Source organism: Fistularia commersonii, chromosome 28 (genome assembly GCF_037954325.1).
Source record: "Fistularia commersonii isolate RoL2024-O1a breed Wild chromosome 28, RoL_Fcom_v1.0, whole genome shotgun sequence".
Lineage (NCBI taxonomy): Eukaryota > Metazoa > Chordata > Actinopteri > Syngnathiformes > Fistulariidae > Fistularia > Fistularia commersonii.
Genome location: NC_141311.1, coordinates 10,293,575 through 10,308,838, shown reverse-complemented (window position 1 = coordinate 10,308,838; position 15,264 = coordinate 10,293,575). Strand labels below are relative to the sequence as shown.

At 46.7% G+C, this 15,264-nt stretch overlaps 3 protein-coding genes across 3 annotated transcripts; 1 reads left to right on the top strand and 2 right to left on the bottom strand.

Moving 5' to 3' along the window:
* Nucleotides 1-249: 249 nt before the first annotated feature.
* On the bottom strand, nucleotides 250-2,221 carry rcvrna (recoverin a). The gene is made up of 3 exons (XM_086175764.1): nucleotides 1,713-2,221; nucleotides 911-1,022; nucleotides 250-843 (listed from the first exon to the last, which is right to left on the bottom strand). The coding sequence occupies exons 1-3, from the start codon at nucleotides 2,091-2,093 to the stop codon at nucleotides 725-727; spliced, it is 612 nt and encodes a 203-aa protein (XP_086031890.1). The 5' UTR covers nucleotides 2,094-2,221; the 3' UTR covers nucleotides 250-724.
* Nucleotides 2,222-5,083: 2,862 nt separating this feature from the next.
* Nucleotides 5,084-10,802, top strand: LOC147217557 (germ cell-specific gene 1-like protein). The gene is made up of 5 exons (XM_086175968.1): nucleotides 5,084-5,630; nucleotides 6,149-6,196; nucleotides 7,368-7,520; nucleotides 9,716-9,827; nucleotides 10,488-10,802. The coding sequence occupies exons 1-5, from the start codon at nucleotides 5,327-5,329 to the stop codon at nucleotides 10,786-10,788; spliced, it is 918 nt and encodes a 305-aa protein (XP_086032094.1). The 5' UTR covers nucleotides 5,084-5,326; the 3' UTR covers nucleotides 10,789-10,802.
* A 48-nt stretch (nucleotides 10,803-10,850) lies between these two features.
* LOC147217556 (protein NATD1-like) lies at nucleotides 10,851-13,211 on the bottom strand. The gene is made up of 3 exons (XM_086175969.1): nucleotides 13,079-13,211; nucleotides 12,230-12,348; nucleotides 10,851-12,050 (listed from the first exon to the last, which is right to left on the bottom strand). The coding sequence occupies exons 1-3, from the start codon at nucleotides 13,209-13,211 to the stop codon at nucleotides 11,934-11,936; spliced, it is 369 nt and encodes a 122-aa protein (XP_086032095.1). The 3' UTR covers nucleotides 10,851-11,933.
* Between the last annotated feature and the right edge of the window lie 2,053 nt (nucleotides 13,212-15,264).

Genomic DNA, 15,264 nt, shown 5'->3' with positions numbered 1-15,264 from the left:
GAATTCTTCAGGGTCTCCATTTTTTTCATTTTCTCCGATTTGGCCACCGGACTGGAGGTACTGGTTCAAGAAAACATCTGAAAAGTAGCAGTGGCTCAGTTTCTGACCGATGAGGTTTGAAGTTCACCGGACCTCCCAGCCTTTCGGAACTCGTTCACCATTTTCCCCCCCCGGGTCGAACCACAGTGGGTTCGAAGTAACCTCAACTCTGGCTCTGGTCCCATGACAACCTAAACATGAGATGCTAGGAACTTTCAAATTTTTATTATCATTGTTATTACTTAACAAAAATATTCAGAACGACATGTTATCCATGTGACCTGATATCTGTAACTGTTGGGTCAGAACCTACATCTACCTGAACAGCAGGTAGAACCGCAACACGCCCTCCCGGTGTGGTGATTCTGTGTACTTTCCACAAGTACTGTGTGAGTACTTCATTGCCAATGGTGGGAATAGTACCATCCAAGAAAATCTGCTTTGGAAAGAGACTGTCCGGCTTCAAAGGGGTTCTATTAAAACCCTGAATGATTGTGGTGTTTGACGTGTTTATGACATAGCTCTGTATGCTAACCCTCGCCCCGTTTGCCAAACTCCCGGTCCGGTTTCATCCGTGTTAATGCAGGAAATGATGGTATCGTCAAGTGAAACGTCCAAGGGCCAAAAAGTAGAACGTCCGGGAGGCCAGATCAGGAGAGGAACGAGTCCAATTTCTGCCGGAAGTCTATCGTTTCTTCTCCTTGAGCTTGTCTTTGATTTTCTGGGGCTCGTCGTACTGAATCAGCCGCAGAATGTCCTTGTTGTCCATCACTCCCTGGATGAACTCCCCCTCTGAGATCTTATCTGGGAACAGAAGACAACACTTGAGTACGTAGGAGAACGAAAGAGCGCTTTCTTTAGTCTGAATTACCGTTATCCTTCTTCCCGAAGAACTCCCAGATTTTCTCCGCCCTCTTCTCTGGTGTGTTCTCGTCATCCGGAAGGTTCTTCTGGTCCTCGGTGGGGATCATGTTGAAGATGGACTGCATTGGGAGAACATGTCATATTGCATGGGTGTTGGTTCTCGGTCACCCGAAAAGATGCCAGTAGCCATATCTGGAAACCCGAAAATATCGGATAAATACAGATCTCGTTGGGGTGATGACCGGCAATTCTATCCCTCTGATGCTTTTCTTCCTCAGATTGATTCTTGCTCCTCATCATGACGAAAATCTCAAGAATCGAGTCAACTTTAGGGATCGTCTGACAAAATGTGTCGCATCTAAGCTGCTGGTCAGAGCGAACTCAACGATCTGAACTTGAATAGTTAGTCCAGTTCTGTCCAGCGGGCGCAGGTTACCATCTCAACCCTTGGATTCTACACGTTTCAAGCGATAGACAGTGGATTCGGTAACTTTGCGTAGGTTGCCATGCTTTGCTTTGACATACAGATGAAATAATGCTTATTTCCAAACTGGGCAACATGATTTTCCTTCAAATCAAATTGTATTAATAGATGATAACTTTTTTGTCTTGTTTATTCACTGTAATGATCTGAACGGTACACTTAGGGGACGTCCCAGGAAATAGTCCGATCATGACTAGTAGGGCGGAGCAGCAACCCCCTCACTGACCCTCCTCGATGGCCGCCGCCGAAACGAGGAACAATTAAAATAAGCGATAATGACGAGATGATTAATCGGCGCCGCCGCGAACAAGGAAGGCGTAGCTACCCGAACAATCTCCTGGATTTCGCTTTTGCTGATCGTGCCGTTTCCGTCCACGTCGTAGAGGGCGAAGGCCCACTCCAGCTTCTGCAGCGTCTTCCCCCCTGAGGTCAGATGCAGGGCCACCATGTACTCCTTGAAGTCCAAAGTCCCGTCCGCGTTGGTGTCGAAGCTCCTGAAGACGTGGCGGGCGTAGGCGGTGGGGTCGGCGTTGGGAAAGAAGCTGGCGTAGATGCCTTCAAACTGCTCCTTGCTGATCTTCCCGCTGGGACACTCCTTGAGAAAAGACTGGTACCAGGAGCACAGCTCGCTCTCTGAGTACTTGGTGTTGGACTTCAGCTCGTCCAGGAGCTCCCTGGACAGAGCGCTGCTCTTGGTGTTCCCCATGACGCGGACCGAACCGTTCCGTGCTGCCCTCTCCTCCTCTGCTTCTTTCTCTGCCGGCGTTCTCCTCGCTCCTCAGCCTATGCCTTCGCCCTGCCTGTCGCTTGAGGTGCCAAATGGGATTACAGTCATCAGAGCATTAATCCAGACAGCTTTCTTGGAGATTAAGGGACGTCCACGTCATGGCGCTATGACACCTCCTTAAAGACAGAAGAACACTGAAACAGAAGCAGAGGATTACGATCACCGACATCTGGGAGGCTTTCCACAACCTGGAGATACCGGCGGAGACCCTCGCATCTGCTCCGGGTGTACAAGGTACCGCCCATCCTTCTCCGTCAGTCAGTTCCCGGTCAACAAATCCAAGAAACGGCGCTTCGGTGTTGCAGTTACTCCCTTTTCCAAATCTCTGCTCACCTCCGTCGTCCATTTTTCATGTCGACATCAATCCAGGATGTTCCCCAGGTGTCGTATCCGGACGTTCATGACACGTAGACCCCGGACTGGCCGTTAGAAGTCGGGCGCAATCGGTTCACGCGCTCGCCGAGTCGATGCGGCACTTTCGCCGTTGTATCTCCCTCTTGCAGAAGCGCCCGCCATCGGCCTTGTCTGGCGACCTTCATGGGAAGCGGGGCCGGTTCTGTTGAGGCCCCCCCCCCGCCCCGACAGTGGGGGTCCTGGGCTGGATGCTTCGCCACAACGAGATGGGATTATCTCCAGATTAATAGTCTCAGAGCAGATTACGGGGCCATCTGCTGCAGTGGTGCCAACAAAGCAAGCGAAGGCAATTAGAGCCAGTTGAGCCTTTTTTACTTTTATGAAATGAGAGCCAGAGTCCTGCGTTTGGCTCCTGAGGGAAGAACCTCCCCGACCCGATCTGAGCCAGGACCTTCTTTGGATTAATTGACCGAATTATCACACAAACTTGATCGTTTTCAATATGAATCCACTCGCATTGTAATGCTTTGTCCCAGATTACGTATGAAACAAAAACTGACCAGTATTAGAAGATCTAGTGCTCGATCCTGGGGGGATGACATCAGTTATGGGGGGGGGGCAGAAAAGGTCATTCTAGGGCCTAACAGGGGGGTCAGCAGGGGTCAAGGGTCAGCGCATCCCCACACACACATTACATTACATTACATTACATTGCATTGCATTTGGCAGACGCTTTTATCCAAAGCGACTTACAATAGAGGACATAGGGACTGCAAATACACTTGCAAATACACGATGCACACACACACACACACACACACACACACACCACCAACACCGCCGCCCTCATGCAAGATGGATTCTTCGTAGCTCCCGCGTGGACCCGCGGGTCCCGACAGACAAGGAGAAGGTCCAGACCCGTGGAGACAAAGAAGCAGAAGGTGAGAACTGGAGTTGAGGAGGCGAGAATGGCTTGAGGGGGGTCTACATGTTCTCCACCTCTCCTGTCTGGGTTCTTTCTGTTGGTTTTTGTATTGTTTTCGCACCTGGAAGATCTCCGTTCTCCTCCCACGATCCAAAAACACCCAGTAGGTTCACTGGAGAATGAAGAGTGTGAATGTTTGGATGTCCCTGCGTTCTCCAGGTTCACTCCGGTGGGTGAGGACGGACGATCGAGAGGAAGAATCGAGGACCCGACGGTCTTGCGGGAAGCAAAAAGCGAGTTTTAAATTCTGCAGCATTCTGCAACATAACCTGCACTCAGGACACCTGGATTTGTTTAGATTAAAACCCCCCCAAATCATCGCTGATTCTTCCAAATGTCAATGAGTGCTTTTATGTAATCACAAAAAAAACAAAACGGATGAAACGGATGAAACCTGGAAATGCAAAGAATGAAGGGGCCCCCCCAGACGGGAGGGGAGGGGGGGGGGGAACATCTGGCGCAGGTCTCCTGTCATCCCCGGGTTTTATTCCGCGGGATGAGTGGGTCCAGGTACTTATTATGTAAAAAGGATCAGTCCAGGATACATCCTGGGTACAACAGGCTTACCACCTCATCAGGTGTAACGCGGGACTCCTATTACATGCAAGCTAATGTTTGGGATAATCCCTCTGTATCCATGGAAACGACAGTGGGACGTTTAGCTCGACGCTCGGTTTTCCGTTTTGGATGCAGTTGGTGTTGAAAAGGAGGTCTTTCCTACCTGAGGCTATCAGACTTTTTAATTCCTCTTCCCTCAGCCGCAGGGAATCTTCAATCTTTGTAGTTACTGCGAACAGTTAAGACAATTCATATTTCATTATATTTCTTATTCTTCCTCCTTTCTACTATTATCTATTACTGTTATGTTTTTTACGTGAAACTCTGGTACAACAATTTCCTTCGGGATAAATAAAGTTGTTCTCTTCTCATCTCATCTCACAAAATGACAGCCGGACGCGGCTTTTTGAAACGTTCAAAGATCTCAAAACCCTTCAAGGAGCTGATCCAGAGTCAGTATTGATGAAAATAGTCCCAGGAAGTAGTTGCCTCGGTCGGGAGCATCGAAAAAAAACCCATCAATTTGAGAAACTGTGAATTCCACCATGTTGAAATCATGCATTTTGGCATCAATAAGTACCGAAATAAGATGAAAAACTCATCAGGGGACAGGAACTCCCATCTTTTCTTTCTTTTAAGGTTCTCGATCCCATCTCGCCGAGGTCGGGGGGTTGGGAGGTGAGGAGATTTACCCTGGGGGGGGGATTTTCACGGCAGACTGTAGGTATTATGTCACGGCCGCTGACTGTCAAACAGGCAGCTGATCTCATTTCTGTGTCCACAGTGAGACACAGTTTGACGGGTGTGTGTGTGTGTGTGTGTGTGTGTGTGTGGGGTCGCTAGGGTGGGGTGGCGGGTGAAACGTCAACAGGAAGAGCCTTACTCCGCACTGTAATCTCAGATCATAGTAATCTTTCTTTAATGAATGCGCTCAAAGGAAGACCAGAATATAATTTGCCATTTGTAATAGATGATATTGCAAGCGAAGGTGGGAGGAGCCATGGGATTGGACGGGACGGGCAGCGAAGGACCGTCATCAGTGAGTGCCGTCGCCAGACGCGGGGAGGATGTGAAATCTCCCTGGCGGCGCTTCATCGTCAGCGGCGGGATGTCCAGAATTGTCCTTCTCACCCAAGGAGCCCAACGGGATTATGAAGATTTGATATATCTGCGGGAACGCGAAACACGACGGCCGCGGCGGCGGCGGCGCATCGAAATCCGGGATTAGTTGCCTTTTCATTTCCTCTCCTCGACCATGAGGCTGGAGCGAGGGCGACGGGCTTCTCTGGCGCTCACCCTCAACTTTGTGGCGTTTGCCTTCGCCCTGTCCGCCGTCACCACCAGCTACTGGTGCGAGGGCACCAGGAAGGTGGCCAAGCCCTTCTGCACCGGACCGCCCGTCAAGGTGAAGCAGTGGTTCTGCATCCGCTTCAACAGCTCCAACATCAACGACAGCCGGCTGGTCCAGTACATCTTCGAGACCGGCGAGGAGAAGTTTCTGCTGAGGAAGTTCCACACCGGGATATTTTTCTCCTGCGAACAGGCGGCGGACATGAACGGTAAATATCCCCTGTCGGAATAGGAGGCCCCAAACAGGAAGTGAGGAAACACGTCCTCCCGCTCGGGGCTGTTTGAGAGTTTGAGGCTCCGGAGCAAGTTTGTAACGTCGCCGACACAGCGCCGCTCCAAAGATACCCATCCAGCGGGTTCTGCTTTTAAAACCCAATGCAAGAAAGTGTGTGTGTGTGTGTGTGTGTGTTGGGGGTCTGAAATGCAAATCTAGCCTTGGGGTTTCTCATCTTCTAAAGATCTTTGGGACAACAACAACCAAAGGTGTGAAGCCCAAGGTCGCAAATACCATATAACAGAAGAGGAACGTCCTCAGACGTCGAGTTTGTTAATGCTTTATATAGATTTTAAAACAAATTTCGAATTTCTCTCTCACAGCAGAAGCCGGAAGAGGAGACGTGTCAATCATCTTCTCATATGATCGCGGCATTTTCTTTTCCACCAGTTTTCGTCGTTTTCAGTGTCCCTCCATCCTGTCCAGTTATCTCTGTGGTTCTTTTCTCCTCAGGCTTCGACTGCCGGGACTTCTCCGAGATTGCGCCGGAGCATGAGCGAGGTGTGTGAGCATGAGTCGAGCACCGTATTTTCGAAACGGTAGTAAATGTCAGTGACCGTGGGGTTTCCCAGAGTCGGACTGAGGACCTCTTGAGTCTCTCGGATCGCAAACAGGAAGTGGACCTGCTGACTACAGGAAGAAAACAATTAGTTTCAGATTCACGGTGAGGTCTTCAAAAAGTCTTTTCGCAAATTTGGATAATAATTCACTAGTATACAGGACTGTCTCAGAAAATTTGAATATTGTGATAGAGTCTCTTCTGTAATGCAAAAAAAAAACAAAAATGACTTTTTCATGATATTCTAATATTTTGAGATAGGATTTTTGAGTTTTCTTAAGATGTAAGCCATAATCAGCAATGTTAAAATAATAAAAGGCTTGCATGAATCCAGAATGTATGACATTTTTGTTTTTTGTAATTGCATTTCAGAAGATAAAGAACTTTATCACAATATTCTAATTTTCTGAGACACTCCTGTATGAAACACTTTAAACCAAAGTTCTATGCGAGCTCATATTTTATTGGTGTCGATGCTGCAGCAGAGGACAAACGGCGGAAATACAAGCATGGCGTCCGATGGTAACACATTGGATTTTGAGGGTTTGGATGGGATGGGCCGTCCGAAACCGTGCAGAGTACTACCTTAAGCAACGAGGTTAAAAAAAGACTAGGAGAACCAAAACACGGGAAATCAAAAAGGAGTTAATTTTCATGCCGAACCACTCCGTCCCCGAGCCGAGCGTCCCCGTGACACAGGTGTGCCGCCGCCATCGTGTCATTACATCGACTCACCGGGAGGGGGAGCCCGGAGAACTAGCCACGCTGCAATCGATGACGTTAGGGGAAAGACTGACAGTTACGACGGAGCGGGAAGGGCCGGCCAGATGGTGTGTGTGTGTGTGTGTGTGTGTACGCGTCAAAGAAAAACATGGTTAGACAGCAGCAGCCCCAACCCACGCGTCCTTTTCTGACATTTTATCCTCCTCTTGCTCTACTTTACATTCCAACAGCCACGGTTATTTACTTTGCTAAACGCTTCCCCTCAGAACCAGAGATTAGCAGACCAGTTGTCCCACTCAGATTCTCCCCTCAGACTAGCGGGATTATTAAACCGGGGCGGGATTTTACCAGGGAAGCATGGCTCACCCCTCCACTCCACCCTCCCTACAGGGGTCCTGTGGCTGTGCATCGTGTCGGAGAGCTTGTACCTCGCCCTCCTCTTCACGGGCGGCGCTCTGATGACGCTGGAGCAGTGCCCCTGCTTCGGCGTGATGAATCGGCTCAAGCTCAGTGCCTTCGCCGCCTTGTGCACCGCCCTGTCAGGTAAGGGGGAAGGGTGTCGGGCCGCCATGGGGAGAAATCCCCGGGGCCGGTCCGAGTTACGCAAACATTCTCGGCAGTTGAGTAACATCTCGCCATGTGGGCTGCGGCTGCGGCTTCCCCTGTGAGCTGTACGACTGACGGGCTACGTGGAAGACAGAAAAATAAATCTGCAGATTTAAACGGGGAAGGGAGTATAAAGATGAGATGGTGGGGGGGGGTTGGGCTGAGAGACAGGTGTCTGTGAATGACAGATCATCCACAAGCAGACAGTAATCTTGATAAATAGTCATAATAAATGTGATTTATTCACTATAGTCACGTCACTGTTTACACAAAAATATCCCTTTTTTTTCCTTCAATGTCAAAATCTGTTTTAATCCGGGGAATACTAATACCACCCGAGCGGAACGGGGACCTCAGCTCTTCTTTGTGATTTTAAAAGCCGGTTTCGGTTTAATCCGGTCTGTCAGACCCGTGGTTCAGGTCCAACATGGCCACCTTGGTCCCCCCACAACCCCCAAATTGGGGCGTGTGAGGGGGCGACCTCCCATCGGTTGTTTTTGATGGAGGAAGTTGCAGGAAAATAAAACCACTGCATCATCTGACCTTCTACCAGGGGGGGGGATTTGTTTCCCTGGTAACTTTTAGAAAAATTATGGACTTACCCCCCTAGCTGTTCGAGACCTTTTGGGGGGGTCCATATCCGAGGGATCAGATCTGCACCCCTCCCACTAACATCAGCACCTGTCGGAGCTGCTCACCTGCAGCCTTCACCTTCCCTAGCAACAGGTTGCCGTGCAACAACCCCCCCCCCGGCTGCCTGAGATAAAGGGGGGTCTCAGGTCAAACACACCCTCTACCCAAATAATTTATTTGACTGGACTAGCGAATGGGACATTGAGATGTACGTCAGCACCTGCTGGAGGACGAATTACAGAACCGTAATGTTGGAATTTGCAGGTATCAGATTACTAATCTGTAATGACGGGGAATAATGATCGTAATTTCTAAAGGTGGTTGTGCCGCCGCCGCTGCTGTGTGCGACGGAGGTGTTGCGTCTGTCCACATGCATCGGGATGAAGATGTAGCGCGGCAGCGGCTGCACAGCGTCCGCTGGCTGCGACAGAGGATTTGCCGGTTTGTGGACTAATCGGATTTGAGCCGGGGCCGTGGTTTTCGGGCCGTGCCAAGACCTGCCCAGAGGAGCTGCCCATCCCAACCCGGCCGATTCCCCTCCCCTCCCCCGCTGTTTGGAGTTAATCCCAAGAAAATCAGCTGCGGAGAGCAGCACCGCTGAATGAGGGAGCGCCCGGGTCCTGGACACGGGGGGGTTGGGGGGGAAGACGAGTCCTCAACACACTCCTGCGTTTGCTCAGAGCACGTGCGCTGCCCGTCACACTCCAGCTCAGCTGAGGCTGATGGTTGGACGGAACTAGAACAGGGCATTTATCTAGAACCTGAAGGAAAACACAAGAGAGAGACAGACAGAGGCAAAGCGACGGCCTGAGTTGGATCAGACCACCACCGCTAGGAGGAGCTAAACGGCGCTAAGCGATACAGAAGATAAAAATTTGTTTTCAGACGGGATTACTTTGTTTAACACCACTGCACTACCAGAGCTGGCCCTGCCCAATGTGGCACCCTCGGCAAGATTTTGTACAGAGCTCCATCAGCAATTTACATATGTGAAATTGGTATAGCATTGTTTTTAACTTTAATTTATAACGCTTTTTGTAAACTTGTCACCCTATTTACATGCCCAAAAAATTGCAAATAAATGCAAAAAAAATATGAAATACAATATAAATACACTTGCCACAAAAAAAAAAAAATCGTATAAATAAGTGAATGGATAATAATGATAAATTATAGGGGTCAGCGATAAATTTGCCTCTCACCGCCAAAAAAGAGCGAGCAGGTACCGGTCAGCTGGTATCACTCGGAGTCGGATACATAGACAAACAACTGGTCACTCACTTATTCCAAATATTTTCCCAACTAAACTGCTGCATGTTTTTGGACGGTGGAAGGACATGCAAACTCCACACAGAAGGGTCTCCTTGTCGGGTTCGAACCGCGGTCCTTCTTCCTGTGAGGCCGAAGCGCTAACCGTCGCGTGACGATATCTTATTTCTGACAAATAATCAGTACCTGTACCAGTACCAGTACCAGTACCTGGTTCTGTCTGTCCCCAGGCCTTTGTGGGATGGTGGCCCACATGATGTTCACCACCATCTTCCAGCTGGCGGTGGCGATGGGGCCAGAAGACTGGCGACCCAAGACCTGGGACTACAGCTGGTCTTACCTGTGAGAGCTTGCAGATACACCAGGGTGCCTTCGTGGGTTCTTTGACCGGAATCCGAATACACTTTGCTAAATAAAGTCTGTCAGCTGATGAAATGTTAGATTACAGAACATGTAATCTAACACGTCATACATACCTGGAAAGTTTTAGGAACCAATGGAGGCGTGAGGTCAGGTCACTATGAAGCATTCGCCTGACGACACCATCTTCTAAATGTTCTTACGGTATTTTGAGGATTCTAATGTGAGTCTGATTTTAATTTTCAATTTATACGTTCCATCAAAACTCATCTTGGGTCCCTCCCAATGTCCTTGAACTCAGAAGACCCACTACTGAACCCAGCTGTTATTCAAATTAATACTACTAAAAATATAACAGTAATAATGATGATGATGACAATAATCAGTCACAACGTCCGAGATAAATTGACATTTAAAGATAAAATCCATATTTTCTAAACATCCGCTAAGATTTTAAAAACAGATATAGTACAGTAGGTTGGTATTCCTCTTCATGATCCATGGACTGCCGCTAGCTAGTTAGAGTCGCACATCTTCAGCGTTACAAAACAACGATATCGGGTCAGGGTGATGCGGGTTGATGTTCTACACGGTTCTCCTGTGATTTGTTTGAGCCGATCCTCTTTTTTAATCTGTCGTCAGCTTAGCCTGGGGCTCTTTCGGCACCTGCATGGGTTCCGCGGTGACGGCGCTGAACCGCTACACCAAGACCATCATAGAGTTCAAATTCAAGCGACGGAACATCGAGAAGAGCCTGATGGTCAAGAAGAAGCTGATGGAGCTGGACCTCCCGGAGCAGATGTGGGACATGTACCTGACCGCCGTGCCTGCCGATGCCGAGGCCCCGCCGGAGCTGCCCGTCAATGGGCTCAAACCCCCCGCGGGCACGGCTTACGTGGTGGAAATGGACGAGGCACCGGAGCAAGGGGAGGCCTACTGCTGACCCGGGAGCTGCCCGTCAGGAACATGTCGTGGCTTCGCACCTCCAGCGTGGGAGAGCTTTATTTTCGGCACGCGCATCGAACAGAACCAGAGCCGGGTTCCGCACGGGACCTTCTGGATCCTGGAGACATCTCCGGTCCAGGTCTGGCACTCGGAGCTGTGTTTGTAAAGGTCACGCCTTCCACAGCCATCAGTTACTATGACAACCATTGCTGTACGATGCTTGAAGACCTGGGCTGGGTCTTCCGGCAGACTGACTTCCATTGAATTCAATTAACAAGCTGTTATGATCCAAAGCTAGTTCGGGGAAGGAAGTCATCACGGTTCGCTTCAGAGATGAACTTTCTTCTAATGCCCAGCTTACGCTGACGCTCTCCTCTTAACCACTTTAAAATGGAAAAGCGGGACGTGCACGTGGGACAGTCCCTCTGCAGAACATGGCAGCTGCTTGGATCATCTGTCCAAGTCCTGGGAGATTATTTCTCCTGCAAAAAAAAACCAAAACATCTAAACGCTCTTTTTTTTTTTTTTTTTCTCCTGCTGAGTTCTCCCTCGGGTCACGTTCAACCCGAGACGAACTTTCGAGGATGTTTTTAAAAGAAGGCCGCCGAGTGGGTCGATGTGGCCGGAACCTCCAGAGTCTGTTCCACCTCAAGAACCGCTCCGACAAAGAGTGTCAGGAACGATTCGGAATCATCAGTTTGACAGAAAAACACTGACATCTGCTGGAGAATGACTGCCATCATAAATAACCGGATTATTTTTCTTCCTCTTGATTGTTTCCACAGGATTCGATTGAATTATTTACGCGTGTTCATCATCACTATACTACCGGTCCCGCTCACAGGGTCACATGTCAATAAACACCACATCTCCTGTCTTTTGCTGACGTTCATTGACCGCTGAAGAAACACTCAAGACGCAAAACATCCTTTTGAAAACTTCTTTAAAACAGTCACAGTGAAATGCACGGGTGAAAGTGCTGGAATTAAAAAGTGAGAAACCCGCTGGAAAAAAGCGGGTCCGCTCTGTGGATTTCCACTTGAGCAGGTTGATTCATGTCCATTGCTTCTTCTGCACCACCGCTGCATCTGATGAGGTAGTTTATCTGCAGAACCTCCCTGCCCTCCGCCTCCACTCCCCCGCTCAGGTAATGACCAGCTCCCTGTAGGGCTGCAGAGGCTGCTCGCGGATGTACTTCTGGATGTACCAGCAGGAGACGCGGGCCCTCAGATTCTCCTCTAACAGGAAGTCCAGGGCCGCCTGAGATGGGGGGGACAAACAGGAAGTCCTGTTCAAACTGCTCCAATTTAACCCTGCCCCCATATGTGGAGAGGAGGGGGTTACATACAGATTATTGAGGTATCAGCAGTCATTTTTTTCAAAAAAAATCTGCATTCAATCTAATGAAATAATCTCGGAGTGAAATGAATCTTTCTCACCCGTGACAGCAAAGCGGCGACACCCTGGCCCCGGAGGGGCTCCGGTACAAAGGTGGATATCAGCTCCACCTCCTTCTCCGCTGTGAATCTGTAAAGCAGCGTGGCACATTCAACTACTCCTGGACACACACACACACACACACACAGGGTCTCAAACACACATTGGACCATTGTAATGACCTGTTAGCTTTAGACATATAATGCTTGTTTTTATTACTTCAATTACTACTGTTATTATCATAAAGATGGCTGACTTCTAGTTAAAGGTTTTTGTTTTGTTTTTTGTTTTTGTTTCTTTGTTTTTTCCATTTTTACTTCCGATTAAAGGTGTCTTTTTTTTTCCATAAAAATTTTTATTGAAGACAAACAGTATACATATGTACAAACAAACATAGCTAAATAGGATCGAATGTCAATGATAAAAACGAGCAAGAGGAAACATAAGGACATTCCTTTTGTATGCAATCAATTAACTGTAAGAGTAAACAGGATTGCAGGCAAATAATAATAATAATAATGCATAAATAAATGAAAAGTAAAATAAAATGAAAATAAATAAATAATATAAATAAATTACTCAAAAATAAATAAATAAATGAATAAATGGCAAGGGGAATATAATATGTATTTAACTCGGTGGTTCTAGAGGCATATCAGTCATAAAGCTGTATATTTTTTGGTTTTTGGATTTTTCCATAAGTTATAAGGAAAGAGACCGGTTAAAGGTGTCTAAAGGTGTTGCGTCACTCAACTAAGACCCCGGATGTACCGTAGACGAAGAACCCGGATGTACCGTCATTGATTTCCGGCCCGCTCCGGTCTCGACAGCACCGGGAACCCCATACTTACCGGCCCCGCCGCCCAGGCGCACGGTGAAACGGCTGTTCCGTCGGTCGTGCTCCACCGTCAGACGGCTGCTGCACTCCATGGAGGAGAAGGCCTTGGGTTGAATCCGGAATCTGGACAACAGTTTCAGCGCCATTCGTGAACGTAAACACGCAGCAGCACCGCCGCTTGTCTCGCAGCGTGTGGAGCAACTGAGGAGGGTGACCACTAGGGGGCGCCACCTGCACAAAGCACCGCCTCCCAACCTCTGAGTGACCCCTATATCTTTTTTTTTTGTTGTTGTTGTTGTTAGACTACTTCAAATAATATTTCTTGCATATTTTCTTTATTCATTGGACTTTCTTCACAATTATGGCTAATAAGACTATCGTTAATCATTGTTGAATTACACCTGTTATCTGAAAATTATCTCTGCAAGTTTCTTTTTTTCTAAAGGTTTGTGAGAAATGTTTAATGCTTGAAGAAAGAGAAACTAAATGAAAACCGATAAATAGGTAAAAAAAAAAAAAGCATAAATAAATTGTAAGGGGAATATAATAAGAATAAGATTAAGAACAACTTTTTTAAAGGAAATTGTTGTGCCAGAGTTACAAGAAAAAAAGAACTATATATATATATATATATATATATAGTTCTTTTTTTAGAACTATATATATATATGTATACATATAATATGTATTTAACTTGGTGGTTCACAAGGAATCTCAGACATCAAACTGTACATTTTTTGTTTTTTGGATTTTTCCATAGGTATTAAGGATTTTTCTTTATATTTCAAAATTGTGTATAAAGAACGTAAAATTGGGGGAACATTTTTGCATTCTGTTTTTATGAATGAAGAGCTTGGCCAGGCCTAAAGTAACATTGACACATAGTTAATCTCTTTTGTTGCTTAAAAGTAAACCAAATGTTATATCATCTCTTGTGAAGGAAACAGGTGACGATGGAAATTTGTCTTTAACCCATTTTTGAGTTTTCGGCCAAAAGCCCTGTAGTTTTTCACATGAGAAAAATATATGGTCTGTGGTTTCAATATTGTCTTCACAAAATGTGAAAATATTATCTCAATATCAAAGTGTACCTTAAATAATTCCTTAGATTGGCAGATGTCATTCATAATTTTGAAGTGGGTCTCTTTTGCCTTGGGGGTATGGGCAGAATCAGGTACATAGTTCGCAGCATGGAAATCGATTCCATATCAAATTTATTAAAAATATTATTTTTGTTTTGATGTCCAGGGAATACGTTTTCTGTAAAACATTTCCTAATAAATGAGTTACCCCTATATCTTATGTTGTAAGGAGTGAGGCGTTAAGCCGAAAGATAGTGAGCTGGAAAGGGTGGTTAAATTTTTTTTTTACATTCTTTTTGCTTTTCAGGACAAAAACCAACGTAAGAACTAAACAGAAAACAACAGGACACAAACAAGACAAGCTAAGCACTCTTACAGAACAATATTTCCCTTCGACACCAGTGCAGGCCACATTCCTTATTTAATTTTTATGCGCTGGCCAACTTGGATATCATGTAAATTGAACAAAATGAAAATTGCAATTTGAATATATACATTTACATTTACAATATTTATTTAAATATTTACAATATTTACATTACACAAATATATACATATTTACATTTAAAGATTTGGGCATTTTATTTCAACTTTAATATCATGAACAATAATATAGATGTACCGACATTACTTTTTATTTAATCGTCCATACAAAATTAAACCAAAGCAAAAGGAGCCTCTAAAAAAATATGTATTCAAATATTTAAAAAAAACAGTTTGCTGGGCCGGATTAAAAGCAAAACGGGCCAGATGTGGCCGTAAAATGGATCATTAAATCGTTTTGAGTATACAATTGGAATAAACAAATCTTTTCACGGATGGCACTTGGGGCACTCCTGTGCTGCAGGCTGCGCCTTCAGAAGCACAGCCATCCACCCTGATGTACTGCGGCCGTCCTGTGAGGTCGTCCAGGATCCAGGCAGGGTGAAGTTGCGAACTCAGCAGCTTGTCCTTGATGAGGGTGTTTTGGACGCTGTTGAAGGCACTGGAGAAGTCAAAGAAAGTGACTCTCACAGTCCTTCCTGCACCCTCAAGGGAGTATCTGCAACAATGTTTTAACTTCAGCCGGGGCTGAACGTCTCCAAAGAAAACACATCTGAGGCTGATTTCATTCATG